Source organism: Balaenoptera ricei, chromosome 10 (genome assembly GCF_028023285.1).
Source record: "Balaenoptera ricei isolate mBalRic1 chromosome 10, mBalRic1.hap2, whole genome shotgun sequence".
NCBI classification, from domain to species: domain Eukaryota; kingdom Metazoa; phylum Chordata; class Mammalia; order Artiodactyla; family Balaenopteridae; genus Balaenoptera; species Balaenoptera ricei.
Window position 1 is genome coordinate 94,976,023 of NC_082648.1, and position 15,253 is coordinate 94,991,275.

The 15,253-nt window shown below is 55.6% G+C and overlaps 1 protein-coding gene across 1 annotated transcript in view; it reads right to left on the reverse strand.

Moving 5' to 3' along the window:
• MYH9 (myosin heavy chain 9) overlaps positions 1-15,253 on the reverse strand; it is a 90,382-nt gene that overhangs the window by 29,092 nt on the left and 46,037 nt on the right. The window contains exons 4-13 of the mRNA XM_059936886.1: positions 11,963-11,990; positions 11,096-11,189; positions 6,910-7,002; positions 6,364-6,427; positions 5,704-5,802; positions 5,153-5,296; positions 4,313-4,408; positions 3,419-3,537; positions 1,849-2,001; positions 579-752 (exon numbers count right to left, since the gene is read on the reverse strand). Coding sequence (XP_059792869.1) covers positions 579-752; positions 1,849-2,001; positions 3,419-3,537; positions 4,313-4,408; positions 5,153-5,296; positions 5,704-5,802; positions 6,364-6,427; positions 6,910-7,002; positions 11,096-11,189; positions 11,963-11,990 — 1,064 coding nt within the window. The remainder of the gene's footprint in view (positions 1-578; positions 753-1,848; positions 2,002-3,418; positions 3,538-4,312; positions 4,409-5,152; positions 5,297-5,703; positions 5,803-6,363; positions 6,428-6,909; positions 7,003-11,095; positions 11,190-11,962; positions 11,991-15,253) is intronic.

A 15,253-nucleotide genomic window follows, 5' to 3' on the forward strand; every position in this document is an offset into this window, starting at 1 on the left:
GAGGAAAAAAAAAAAACAGAAGAAGAAGAAGAAGAAGCACTACCGAAAGCACTCAGTTTAAGAGCTCTAGCTCAAAAGAAACTTCTGGGGTCTAGGCTACAGCTGACACACCTTAATAAAATGATGCGTCAGAAGGGTTCTCCAACGAATGCACTGGAAATCCCTTGGCGGGCTTGATGGGCCAAGCAGACCCCCGGCCCACGTCCAGAGGCCGCCCCCAGCAGATGCCCCGGCCCCTGAGTCCCTCCGCATCCCCTCCCCCACCCTCCATGTCCGCACAGCTACATGGTGACAGGTGACACTTAGGACAAGCCTCCCGAGGAAGAGGAAGCACCCCAGAGCCCCAAGAGCCTTCCGTACACTGAGTTTATAAGACAAGAGAGCAGACTCAGACATTGTGGGGACTGGCTGACAGGCCTGGGAGCCACATGGGTTCTTGTTTGTTAGAAAATGCAACTGATTAAAAAAAAAACTCATCGCAGAAGCAAATCGTTTCATGTCAGAATTCTGGGTAGTTCCAGCGCCAGGAGGGCAGAGCGAAGAGGGCGGGGGTGAAGCCCCGCAGGTGTGGCTCTTACTGGCTTCTCGATGAGGTCGATGCAGGGCTGCAGGTCGAGGCCGAAATCGATGAAGTTCCACTCGATGCCCTCGCGCTGGTACTCCTCCTGCTCCAGGATGAACATGGTGTGGTTGAAGAGCTGCTGCAGCTTCTCGTTGGTGTAGTTGATGCACAGCTGCTCGAAGGAGTTCAGCTGCAAGAGGGAGACAAGGTCACAGAGATGCCCACCCTCCCGCTGCATGGCCTGCAAGTCCCTCGGGAAGGAAGGGGACGGCTGCTGGGGAAGAACCTCCTGGGGCCCCTCCGTGCCGCCCCCTGTGGGCCTCCCCTCCTCACACCCAGCAGCAGGGGCTGCACTGCTGGGGCCCACGGACCTCGCCAGCAGCCTGGTAAAGTCCCTTATATCAGGATAAAGTTTTTAAATGCATAAAATAGATTCTAAAAGAAAGAAGTTATGTTGAAATGTAATTATCAAAATATTGTGACATAGCAATACACGGTGCTTCTTCATTAGAAAGCACAAGCCATGGGCTTAACAACTTCCAGAATTTTGAAGGAGAGATGAACGTAAATGATATTATATCTCTTCAATGACTGCTGTGACGTGAAAACGTCTGATTTCTGGTGGTGACAGATCCAACCACTGCTAATGCTACTGAGGTCTGTATACTCTGCTCAAGCCACAATTCAAAAAACTGCATCATTTCAATGAAAAGTTAGTAAAAATAAAGAGGTGATTTTTTTTTCCCCACCCACGTTCATGGTTCCTCTGAAATCTGCCATGGACCCCAGGTTAAGAACCTCTGCTGATCTACTTTATCAGTTTTTCCTACCTGAAGTCTTTATGGGCAGGGACAATATCTTGTCACAATGCTCATAATATTTGAGAATAAATAAGCAATAAATCAACAGAAAGCCCCTGTCCATGAGGCCTCCCAGAACTCCATCCAGAAGGTATCATTCTTGCCAGCATTTCTGGTTGGCAAAGGGCATCTTTTTTTTTTTTTGAATTTTTGAATATTATTTATTATTTTATACAGCAGGTTGTTATTAGTTATCCACTTTATACATATTAGTGTATATATGTCAATCCCAATCTCCCAATTCACCCCACAGGGCATCTTGTTTCAGCTTAAAATATGCCCAACCGGTGTCTTCTGTCTCCACACAAGCAAGGAGGTGGCCAGCTCGCATTGCTGTGGGGCTATGGGAGAGAGGATCCCAGCCCCAGGAGAAGGCAGCCCAGAGGCTCAGGAGGCGGGAGGGGGCACGAGGGAGGAGATGCTCACATCGAAAATCTCGAAGCCGGCGATGTCCAGGATCCCGATGAACGAGGCGCCCTGCCTCTTGGTCTTGTCCAGAGCCTTGTTGATGCGCAGGACCAGCCAGCGGAACATGCGCTCGTAGGTGGCCTTGGCCAAGGCCTCAATGGCAAAGTCAGCCTGGTGGGGGGACACCCGGGGGGGCGGGGAGTCAGATACAGGAAGCCTTTAAGTTCTCATTCCCTTTGCCCCAATAATGTCACCTGTGGGCCGCCCCCCCCAAGAGAAACAGCCCTAAGGATGGAAAAAAAGCTTCATGCACAAATACGTTCACTGTGGTGTTATCTATAATGAAGGAAGCTGCAATAACCTAAATATCCAACAATACAGGCAGAGTGAACTTAGACATTTGCAAAGACCTTTTTAAAATAAATGGAGACGAACTGAAGTATCTACAGAAGAAATGACAAGATGTCTGAGATTTGCTTCAAGTTACACAATTAGGGGTGCAGGGCGACCAGATTAACCAGGAACCAAGCTTGGCCATGAGTCAGTGACTCCTGAAGACGCCCGTGTGATGGGCACATGGGCTCCCTGCACTATTCTCCACTTTATTGTGCAAATGTTCAAGAAGTTCCGTAATGAAAAGCCAAGGTGACAACTACATTTAAAAAAGAAAGAAAGAAGGAAAAGGCCTTGCAGGAAGGAAAAAGCTGCCCAATAAGCGTCATTGGGTAGGACTGGGGCAATTTTTTTCCTTCTCTAGACTTTTGATTTTTCTGAATCTTAAGTGTTCATGTAATATTTTCATCATGAAAAAATTAAGCTTCTTTAATTATCAGGGAAATGAACAGTTGGTCATAATCATGCTCGCTGTCTTTTGAAAAACAGCTTTGGAGGGAGCGCTTTGCCCAGAATCAGCTGTCAGCCACAAGCAGGAGGCCCGGTGGACGGCACCCTTTGGAAAAAGAACTCATCAACGTGAATTCAAAGTAATTTTGAGAGACGGGAGCAGCAGCCTGAAACCACCCAGCGCCAGGGCCATGAGAGAAACTAGAAACCACCCACAGAGGCCCTGCGGGCAGGGACTCAGGTCCTGGGCGGCGGGCACGTGCGAGCGGCACAGACCCCTGCCCGGCTCTCGCCACGTGCGGCAGGACAGCCCGTGGGGGACAGACAGCCCTGAGGCCTGGGCTCCAAGAATGGCGGGTGCCGCCGCCCTGGCACCAGGACGAGTTGTGCTACAGAAACACTCTGGGCTTGCTTCGCTTTATCCTGGAGCAGGATACCCCTGCATCCTCGCCCACCAATCAGCTCAACACTGACCCCAGGGAAAAGGCACATGGCAGCCCAGAGTTCCCACCGAGGGTGGCCCTTCCTAGGCGGGGGCCTTGGCCATGTTCCTGGACCCTGGGCCCAGCTTCCTCGTGCTCTCAGTGGGGGTAACACCACCTGCTCTCCGAGGTGCTGTGAGGACCCCGTGAGGAACCCAGGTGAGACAGTACCGAACACCGAGGATGCCGCAGCGCAGGCCTCAACCCGGCCGCTGCAGTGGCCCGTGCCAAGGAGGCGGCCCGACCCCAGCCAGAGGGCTTACCTGCTCCTTCGTCTGAGCCTTCTGGACGTAATCCCGTCCCACCTTGATGCGAGGGGTGAGGATCCCTCTGGTGAAATCGGTCACGTTGATACCCAACAGGTGGGACACTTTCTGGGCAGCTGATGTTTTTCAAAGAAAGAGGAGGGAAGGGGTAAAAGGCTTCAATTAAACCCAAGAGAATGAGTCCCGCTGCTCAACCTGGGGAAGTTGTGGTTACTGGGCGACTGTTACCAGGACAACGAGCCCGGGCCCCAGCCCTTCCTCCACGGCACACGGAACAGCCAGCTCTCCCCTCAGGCCGGCGGCACGGGTCCTAACCAGGGGCCTGGCATCTGTACCTCCGCACACCCCGGCCACGTCCTGAGTGTGAAAGAGGGTCCCACCCACAAACAGGACTGACTCGAGGCAGCGCTGCCCCAGACACAGGGAACGGAACAGGACAATCCACACGCGCACGGGTTACATTTTTTCAAGAGCCCCTAAGAAGCGCGTGTTAAGGCTAACGTAAACGAGTCTCCTGCAACGACCCAAGGGCCTAGCAGTGACCGAGGAGCTGGGGTGATAACACTGTTTCGTGTCCTCACATGCAAGGCAAGTGACAGCAGAAGTGACTGTTTTACTGAGACAACCGTTCTGGTCTCAGAACAAATGAGGGGAAACACTGGGCCATAGGATCATGGGTTTCCTAACTCATTCTGAGGCTTACTCTGTGAAGAAGCAGCAGGGTCGTGTTCATGTGTGTTTCACAAAAAATACAGAGTGACGGGCAGCCACGAACACACACGCAACAAAAAAGACAGGAGTGTCTGGAGTTGCTCCAAGACCCTTTCTCCTAAGCCAGTGCAAGCCCAGGCACCTGCCCCTCTGCTTCAGGTGAGGGGCCCACGGGCTCACCTGTGTTGTCGGGCATGGATGCTTGGTCAGTGTTACGCTCCTTCTTGAAGACGATGTTGCCGAGCTGGAGGACCCCCGAGATGACCCGCAGCAGGCCTTCAGGTGCAACCAAAGGCAAGTCAGAACCAGGCGGCAGGTGGAATAGGCCCCTGAGTGGGTGTCTCCTGCCAGAGGCCCTCAGGCAAGATGAGCCAAGTGGGGGGCACCAGGCCTCAGCCTAAAGCATGTCTCCAGGGCCTCTGGCCAACCCCAGCTTAGATACAAGCTCTGTTAACATTCCCAACCCCTCCAAGTCCGGACCAAGGATGCGCCTCTACCCAGGGGCACGTGGTCTATTTTTATAAAGTTTTATTGAAACACAGCCACGCCCATCCATTCACATGCTATCTGTGGAGCAAAGGTGACTGACCCTAACGCTAGAGAATGGGGTGCAGTCTCTCCATCCCCCAATCTTCCTAAAGTAAAGCCTTCAGGCCCTCCTCACCCTCCCTCCAGAGAAACGAGAAGACGCAGGCAAGCTGCACACTGTATTCACTCTGAGCTTCGCCAGCGCAGAGACCCCAGCCCCAGCCCCTGCCACACTCGCCCTGGACAAAGCAGGGCTAGTCCACTTTTAGCAAATGGCAAGAACACGAGTGGTGGACCCAGACCCTGGGCAATTGGTAACCTGTCCTTTGTTCCCCTACGTCCCCAGGCAATACGACCGGGAAGAAATAATCCTGAGCCTCAAATCTGAGGGACCACCCACCACACACTCAAGGCCTTCCTCCCGGCCGTTACAGACTCCCTAAGGGCCAGCGCCAGCAGGAAGTGCTCTCCCCCAGGAGGACCGGCCCTTACCCATCTGCTCCTCCTCTGGGATGCCCATAATCCGCATGGCCTCCATGGTCTCCTGGAACATGTCCTTGTCCTGCTGCCCAGGGATGGTGACGTGCCCATTGGACAGGAAGCGGTACTTGTTGTATGGCTCCAGCAGGAGATCAGCTGTGGGGGGCAGAGGGCAAGGCTTAGTGAAGGTCAGGAGGTGCTGGAACCAGAGGCTCCAGTCAACACCGTGACCTCAAAGGTGTGGGAGACCGGGGAGCGCCCTGAAATACCCCAGAAACCGCGGAGTGGCCGGAAAGGCCGACTCTCCCCAGGGTGTAAGATGGGCACGCACGTAGACCGCCCCCCCGCCTGAGAGCACTGGGGCCCCGAGGTCCGCAGCTGCCCGGTGACCTGCCAGGCTTCCTCTGGCGTGGTCGGAAACAGAGGCCAAGCCCTCAGCCGGCCCAGAAACAGAAGTCACGCTCCTCTTGCCCACCCAAAGGCCGAGATTTCATTTCCTAACTGCAGTGTGTGGCCCGACAGCAGGGGGAGCCCCCGTGTCAGGCTGTGGGCCCACTACTCACTCTTGAGGTGCTCCCCAGCCCCAGACAGCAGGTAGTAGAAGATGTGGAAGGTCCGCTCTTCCTTGGCTTGGCGGATGGCACGAGATTTCTCCAGGAGGTCTTTGCAGACGTTAAGGAACGGTGCTCGCTGGAGAGGAGGCAGCCAGCCCTCCACGTGCCCCCAGCCCTGTCCAAAGCCACAGAACTTCACCAGCAGAGAGTGGCAAAACAAAACGAAGGCCAACTACCTTGGCTCTACCCTTCACGGGTGTAGCCTGTGCAAACAGCAGCCCTCACACTTGGGAGCCTTATCTGTTTAAAGGGGCCCCTTCTCACGAGAGAACAGAGCTCAGAACACTCTTACCAGCACAGGCTATAACACCAGGGAGAAACAAAGTAGCGTCCACCCAGTTCCACCCTCTGGGACCCACACTGAATGATCTTCCATAGTTCCATCCCATTCTAAGCTGAACTTTTTCCCGCCCGTGAAGAAAAACCTGAGCTCTGAGCTGAGTTCTCAATGAGCTTAATCCTGGTCCTCTTCCGGGTGGCACAGACAAGGTGTCATAACAGGCCTGGAAAGGGGAAACTGCTGGAATCAGGAAGCAGCTCCTTCTCCATCAAGGTCACATCTCTCCTCTCCAGACCCAGAACACTTGTTACAATTAACCACAAGGATACAAGTTTCAATGTTGGCTCCCACAATGTAGCCATTGACATCAAAGTTGATGCGAATGAACTTGCCCTAAGGAAAGACGGATGAAGAGATCAGAGGCCCCATCCTCCAGCCCCACCTCCAGTGGTACAGCCTGGAGGCAGAAAGTCAAGAGACTGAGCCTGTGTCCCCGGCCAGGGGCCCCGCACCCCAACTGCGTGGGTGCTCAGGACTCAGAAGGGCCACACAGCTAAGCCTGAGCCGGGCCCAGCTCCAGCGGTGCCCAAGTTCCGCCACAGAGGGGAGGAGGAGAGGAGGGAAGAAGTTATCTGGAGGTGTTCCTCCTGCCTGGTCTGGCCCTGCGTTCTAACTGGCTGCCGGTTACAGCAGGACAAGCAGGGGACCGGCGGGGACTCCCCACTGCCTTGCTGGCTTTGCCACCTGAGCTGAGGAAGCTCCTTACACAGGTGCATGACCCAGCCTACTGCACGCGACAGGCCGGGAAGCACCAAGTTCGACCTTTCTCCGCGTCTGGGGCGCGTGGGAAGGCGCCCGTGAGCGCCGGCACTCACAAATCGAGAGGAGTTGTCGTTCTTGACGGTCTTGGCGTTCCCGAAGGCCTCCAGGATGGGGTTGGCCTGCAGGAGCTGTCGCTCCAGCTCGCCCTGGAAAGGAACCCAGAAGTGCAGTGAGGGCCAGGCGGCGGCGTGGGCTGGCAGACCTGCTCCGCCAGGCGGAGGGGAGGTGGCAGAGCGGTGTCCACACATCCGACGTGCCAGGGACGGAGGCTTCCGGATGGGCTCTGGCCACACCGGCCTTGGCAGTCCCTGTGTCACTCCAGAGTGACCTTCCCGCCAGGCATCTGGAAACCCTGCTTGGTTTGAACTTACTTCCCTGGGCTAACCGACCAGTGATCGAAAAGGAAAGCAGGCAGCCCACCCAGCTAGCTCTGGGGACCTGGCCCAATGGCCTGGATCAACCCTGGAGGATGCGTTGGGAAGCAGCACCTGAGCCAAAAAGAGACGTGAAGGCACCATTCCTTCCCCTGGACAGTTTCCATCCCAGGTATGCTGGCCTCCCTCTGTCCTCCTTGCCTCTAATCCCCACCTGACAGACCACAAAAAAATGTTTTTTTCCCATAGGACAAGGAGAGAGAGGGAACCAGATCCACAAAAGACACCAGCTCGTCTCAGCCGTGTCCTAATAAACTCTGCATTTCCCCTGCTGGTCCCGTCCTCCACTCCGCCCCCCCACAAACCTGCTCCCAGCAGGTCAGGCGTCTGAGCATGGGATCAACAAGGCCCACTCTGGGTTCTGAATTACTTATCAAGAACACCAATAAACCCTACTTGGGGTCTCATGACACCTGGTGGTTGACAAAATGCCCCCTTATTTATGCCTTCTTAACCCTGGATCCTCATGATACTTAGGGTAGGAAAGACAGAGTAGCCCCATTTCAGAGAAGGGAAAACAGAGGTTGAGGGAGGGGGAATGATTTGCCCAAGGTCATCCAGCCATCAACCAGCAAAGCAGGTCATCGAATTCAAGGCTTCTACCTCACACCTGTCAGTCACTGCTCTGTCTCCCCTGCACCCCCGGCCCCACCCGGGGGCTCTACCCTGTCAGGTGGGCAGGCCTTTCATCCTCCCAGCAGGCCAGATAATAACTAACACTGCCTGAGGAAAATACGGCCCTTGTTCACCTTAATACCTGGGCACCCTCTAGGGAGAGAGAACATCACGCAAGGGCCAGGTGGGGTTTTATATTTATCAGCAGGGCTGGAGTCAAGCCAGGACTTTCCGGAAATAAAGGCTGCCTGTAATTTGTGATGAAGAGGAGAACGGGTAGTAGTAGCAGGGGCTCCCGGGAGAGCCGTGAACTACAGCCTCCCAGGCACACCTGCCGCAGACGAGACCTGTCCGCAGAGCACCGAGGATGCCCTGGGGTCAGGCCGAGCCCACCAGAGACCAGAAGGGGCCCCGGCAGACACTCCTCTTCCCACAGCCATCCCCGGTCAGGGCTCCTCCCAGGGCTGGGGAGTCTTGTTTTCGGACTATACAGATTAAGTGGAGGAGGGTCAGTGAAGCCACAGGCAGGCTCTACAGGAGTGCTTGGCACCAGCGGTCACAGGACACTGGGCCTCCATCCCCCGGGCTCAGGCGGGCCTGGGAAGGCGGCCAAGGCAGCCCACGGAGCCAGATTTGGATGAGCTCTGCTCACCCACCCACTACAACATCCTCTCAAAGCATAGGCCAGGCTGCCAAGCTGGCCGAGGCACTCCCGTTCCCGCAGTCAGATGGAAGCTTGGCCCCTACCAGAGCCCGCCGCCAGCCTGGAGGCAGAGCTAAGGCCTCTGTTGGGGACACGGACTGCTACCGTGGAACGTGGGACCACCAGGCCAACCCAGGAGCAACCACCTCGGATTCCCAAGCCGAGCTCCCTGCTGACAATAGCGGCGGCTAACCTACGGGTTTCTCTTCATTGAGAACAGAAGAGACCTTTATTTTTCAATAAAGGCACAGAAGAGACCTTTATTTTTCAATGAAATCCACATACTGTGAAATTACGAGGTAGGCAGTGTATGCTCATGAGGTTTGGAATTACCCACGCGGTTTCTGAAGGGCTTCACTGGGTGGAGTTTCTGCCCGGGGCTCTAACTAGTACACAGAAAACAGAGGGAAGAAGAGGAAGAGCATGAAAGGCTACTGTTCAGCCTCTGGAAGTCCACCTGGAAAGTCCCTCCACCAAGCTCTGCTTTGCCAACCTGCCGTCTGGCCAAAGCCCGGTCCCCCACAAGGTAAGGTCTGGGGTGTCCCAACGGGCGGTCTTGGGATGAGCACCTGGGTCACGGCGGGGAGCGCACTCCCCCAGAGTATGCTGTGACAGGCCCAGAACACAAGGGCGCAAACCAAGTTCAAGAGTGTCTCGTGGCCCAGCTGTGTGTGGAAAATCACTATACAGCTTCAGGCAAGGAAATCAACCAAATTGGTCAATGGTCTTTACAACTGAGGGCCTGAGCGGTCACGGGAAGCCAGGGGCAGCCTATTCGATCACTCGAGTTGAACTTGGAGCCGGGGACAGGGTGCCCGCCACACAGAGCGGCCTGAGAAAGGGGACGTGACAAGTGTGCCTCTACCTGTCACAGCCCTCACCTGCCGTCCTGAGTGCTGGGGGCCTGCCTTCCCCCCTGCAGCTGGAGCAGCCCCAGACGGAAGGCGCGTGGGTCTCCCTTCCTGCTCTCTAACTGTGGTACCGCCTCCCATCCCGCAGGGCAGGGACTCCAAGGCCACCCTCCGGAGATCCAGGCACATACTAGGCATTCAATGAATAGTTGGGAAATGGATTTTACTGCAAATCCAAAGATGGAAAACCACAGCTAGAGAACTCCTAACCTCAGAGCCCTGTTTTAAAAATAGGTCCCCTAAAAAGAATGGAAAATGGGGGAGGGAGGTGGGTAGAGAGAGGGAGCAAAAGAAAACTTCATTCGTTTCTAAATATAACTCTTGGAGAAAGATTCAGAATGCCTTGCGAAGTTGGACACATGAAAAGTTACTTTTGGTTCGATTCCAGAAGACTGTGCTAGTTAGGACATTCTGCAGGACACACCCCAGATCCGCATGCAAAGAGACACACACCGCTACTTACTTATACAAGCTGCACACGGCACCCCGGGAAGGGGGGGGGGCACACCCAGATGGCACAGTTCCCCCTGACGGCTTGAGGGGACACCACTGGCACTTAGATTTCACGGGGAAGTTTAAGAGTGTATGCTTGAGAGAAAGAGAGAGCGCACCACACGGGCATGCTTCAGACTGATCACACCTCACTCTGGGGAAGCCTGGTGCGTGGCCTTCCCGGCACTGCTTCGGGCTGGCACCGTGGTGGCAGGCGGGAGCCACCCATCTCCATCTGGTCCAGGACACTGAGCGTGTGAGGGTCCGGGAGGGCAGATGACCACTCCGCTGTGCCTCGGTCAGGGTTCTGCACGGGGCCTTCCGTGCCGTGTGCCCGTGGGAACTCTGGGCCTGACCGGAGCATCTGAGAACAGCTAGGTGGTGAGGCCTGTCCCCACTCTGCAGGAGCTGTCATTTCAGAGTGCACGCGAGGTCACCGTGTGTCACAACCCAGCCCCTCCTCCCAAGACAGTCAGTGAGCCGAGTCTACGAGAAGAGGTCTAGACGCAGAGAGTGACAATGGTGTGGGGTGAAAAGCTGCTTAGAAAAAAAAATCGTAATTCAAGGGCACACGATGGACAGAACACGCATTCCTGGTGTAGAACGTGCAGTAAACGTGCAGCTCACCTAGCGAGGACACTGCTGGGTTCGACCACAATCCACCAAGAGGGAGAGGGGAAAAAAAGGGAAGTGAGATGTCTTTCCAGCTGCCCGTTCTCTCTTCGCTGGGGGCTGTCCACCCAGAGGCACTTCAACAGCAGGGAACAGAAGCAGGGGTTCCAGTGTAGGCCTGCCCGAGATCCTTCACGTCTCCATCAACTTGAGAGCCAAGTTTTGGAATCTCTCTTCCGACCTCAGAGGTGGGGGCCGCGCAGCATTAGCTGCAAACCTCGGGCGGTCTCCGGTATCCATAGCGACTCAAAGTTAGGAGGTCAAGGGAGAAACGGGTGGGCTACCACCAGACCCACTCCCAGCCTCAGTGAAAGCAGGCCTGGTCTCTGCTTCAGTCCCCCAAACACTCTCATTTTGAGCCAAACCACGAATCATTAAGTTCTCTTCCTCGGGGAGGAAGGCCTGCACTCACCTGGTCCTTCTTGCTCTTGTGTGAGGACGCCACGTGAGCCAGGTACTGAATGACTTTCTTGGTGTTCTCCGTCTTGCCAGCTCCAGACTCGCCCCTGCCGGGAGAGCCAAGCAAGTTCTCAGGGGAGAGGTGGCCAAATCCTCGGCGTCTGCCCCTTTCCCACTTCGAGCTCTACTGTCTCCCATTCTGTGGGGTGCCAGTGAGGGACCCAACAGCCAGTAGCAGGAAAGGGGACAGGCAAACAAATGCTAAGCTCTGAAATACTCACTCGGGCCATTTCCCATGGCCCTCTGCAGCCCTGACCAGAGTAAACTTCTGTCCGCTGCCTGCCCTGGTCACTTGGCAGCCTTTGCTTCCAAATGTCTCAGGAGTCAGTTTTAGGCAGCTGTTGACTCAGGGGTCAAAGGCATTTATACATGTTCCCTCGAAACTTCACTCGAAGGAATGTTTCGTACCGTTAACTTCCTTGGTAACGGGTTTATTTATCAGCTCCTTGTTAGGTTCAGAGGACGGAGGTGAGAAGCCCAGATAAAGAAAGCCATGGTTCAGCACCAGAGTGAATGTGTCCTGGGGGCCCAAGCAGCTCCCAACCCTGCCTCGTTGAGAAGACGCTTGCTGTTCCTCTCTGCACTGCCACCCTCATCTCCACCGCCTCCTTTGAGGCAGGAGATTAAATCTCTGGCCATGAAATCAAGCTCATCCACGCTGCAGGACCACTAAGGAGCAAACATGAAGCCTGTCCCTTGGGGAAGCGGCAGGGGCTTGAATTGGGAATAGATCTCATCGATCTAGGTTTTGGTAGGGGTCTTCAAGAGTGAGAACAGATCAGGGTGACACAGGCCCTGCCACCCAGACAGAAACACTTACGTGCACAAAATGGACTGGTCCTCTCGGTCTGAAACAAAAGAGACATCAGGTTAACCTCCAGCAGACATGAAAGCCTCCCGCTCCGGCTTCTGAAGAGCCGCCCATCGTCCTGCCCACTTCCCAGGAGCGCGAAGCCTGGAACACTGGCCCTCCATGCCACCGTCACGGGGAAGAGGGACATTCCTGGGTGGCAGCGACATGGGGCAGCTGCTCCCTCCTCCAGGAGCTCAAACTGCCCGCCCTGGCCGCCCACCTGGCCCCATGACACTGAAAGACTTCTGTCGCTCCCCCTCCGAGAAAGCCAACCTCTGGAAAGCTCCCCGGGAGTCTACTTTCCTGCCCCGCGTGTTTCTAACTGGAGGTTGAGGCTGTTAGAAACAAGGCCTGCGGCAGGTGTTTTAAACACTGTCCCCATCCGGGTAAGAGGCACAGGTAAGACGTGGGGTGAGCGGTGAGGTCAAGGCTGGCTTTCCCGTGGGGACAGCCCTGGGCTAAGATGCTGTCTTAGAGCTCTAACCTTCCTGGAGCCCCGGGGGATGATGGTATACAACGTGGAAGTCACACACACGAAAGCACCAGTGTGGGGTCTGGCACGGGGAAAACTCTCAGTAATGGGAGTTTGGAGGCAGCTCAGAAAGAACAGAAGCTCATCAGAATCAGCTTCTGACCAGTTTCTGTGAGCCCTGTGGTCTCCAGGCCTGGGGGTCAGGAACTTTCAGCAACTCTCCCAGCTCTGTGAACCGGTCAGCAAATACGGATGTAAACAATGCACTCCCCTGGAAGGCAGGAGGAACAGTAATGCCAGGCTTTGAAAGCGAAGTTTCTCAGAAATGCTGTAAGATATTAGGGCTGAACTGGCTCAGGACCGAGTGTGCAATTTTAAGCAATAGCTGAAAATGTAAACTCATTTTATCCCATCGCCTGGGATATGCCCACCTCCTGGAGGTCAAATCAGCCTGAATCCAGGTCCAGGCTACTGACCAACACGGGGCTGCAGTGAGCCCTGTAATTCCCGAGTCTCGGTTTCCTTATCCATAAAGTAAACATGCTACTAACTCCCTGGCAGGATTAGTTTGAAAAACAGAAAGAACGTGAAAAGGACCCAGACCGGAACCCTGTAAACAGAATGAACTCCACAGGTGGCTGCGGTCTGCCCACTTCCCCATCATGAAGTCGCTGTGATGGGTGGCGACGGCTTGGTCAGGGCAGCGGGAGAACTAGTTGAGAACTAACAAGGGTTCTGGTAGCTGTCAGTGGTGTCAGTGCTGGATAGACACCGATGTCGGTGATCTGGAAGGACACCCACACCGGCTCAACTGCCCAGCCAGGAACCTGCAGGGCATCGGGAGGGTGACTCAGGGCTGCCTGTGTGTATGGCCTCGGGAGACGGACTTAGCTGTTCGGCACCAGTAGAGACATCATGGAGCGAGGCCACCTGCCCCTCCGTGAGGGGAGCCTCCAGTGCACTGATCCCAGCAGCCTGCTCAGGTGGGCATTTACGACCACCTTTCTCCTGTCTCGGGAGGGAGAGAGGGAGTCCGGCCAGGGAGAAGCAAAAAGAAACCTCGCATCCAACACAAGCTGCAGCTGTCCCTGCCCTCCCTCCAGCCCCTAGAAATATCAACAGCGCGGGGGTTGCAGAGGGAACCCGGCCACTCACACAGACACAGCCCACACCCTGCCCCGCACCAGGCAAGGGCTCAGAGCAGACCCAGAGGGTGACCTTGCTGCCCCCTCTCGATTTTCCCACAGGACCAGGCCCTGCGAGGCTGCACAGCAGGGGCTGAGATAGACCTGGCCAAGTCTCAATAAGGCAGCAGGGAAGGCAGGGGGCGGGGGTGGCGGGGCAGGGGGGAGGCGAGGCGGGAGCGGTGCTAAACGCTGGGGAAGCCATGGCAGCTTCCAGCACCCACCCCACCTTGATGAGTCTGGAACCAACACAGCTACGACGGGGCTGCACCTCCCCCACTGCATCTCGGTGGAGGCCCAGCGGCGGGCGGGGCGTGTTCACGGGCGTGTTCCGTCCCCGCTGTGAGAGTGGCAAGAATGTACCTGTATGGGTGGGCGGGCCGGCAGCAGCGGCTGCCACTACCATAAAAGGAAACGTTCCCATCCCTCCCAGAAAGAACCGTTTTCCCAGGGCTGCCCAGGCCTGGTCCCTGGGATGGCTGGAATTCCTCTGATTGTGTGAGGAGGAGTCGGATGCTGAACTGCTGAACAACAGGAAGCAGAGCCCCCAAACACACGCGTGTGGGCACACACACACAGGCACACATGTGCACACAGACCCACGTGCACACGCAGGGACGTGGACACATGCGCACACAGTGCACGTACACGGACACAGGCGTTCTTAGGCACGTGTACAGACACGTGTGTATGCACACAGGCACATGTACACACAGACACACACGCCTGTGTGTGCACACACAGGTGCACGGCATACAGAGATGCGCACACACACACACACATAGACACAGGCCTGTACATGCTTCAAATCCCAATTTCAGACCCAAACTCCTCATGTAACCTCCATCCACCCCACCATCTCCAGCTCTCCCTCCCCTCTGACCTTCCACCTCCAATTCCTGAAGCCAAGTGACCACTGTCAACACAGCGTAAAAGGAAACCCTCCAATCCTTGTATTTTACACTTTAAAGAAACCTTAATTTGCTTTGCCAGAACATTCATTTGGGCAAATGCTTTCACAGAGGAAAAGTGATGGGAGGCCTTTCTGATTTCCTCAACTCTGCCTCCACCAGTGGGTGCCCCCAAATCCACCTGCCCACCATGAATGACACTGTGGCCCGCAGCGTCGGTCTTCGCAGCTTTTACAGTGGGTTTGGGTCTGTAATCTCTTAGGAGGTAGGTGAGGCAGGCACTGTCCCTGGTCTGCCCAAGCCTGTCTCACCACACTTCTGCTCGGTTCCTGAGCACAGAAGTATCTCTTCTGGGTAGGGGGTGGAGGCAATTCTCAGCAGCCAGCCGGCTCTCCGCCTGGCTCAGTTTACTCTGCCACAGCCCCGGTGCATTCCGGCCGGGACCCTCCTTAATACTCACTCCCCACATGGTCAGCTCTCAGGACACGGACCCTCGAGGGTCCAGACCACTCCATTGTTTGCTCAAGTCCTTATTTGGGTCTACGTGGACCGAAGGCTTATTTGAAAACACCCTTCCTTCCTCCACAACAGAGGAGACAGACAGACAGACAGGAACCCGACAGCCCAGAACCAGGGGAGTGAGCCCACCAAAGACGACCCTGTTCTGGGCGACAGGCTCCCCACAGAATTA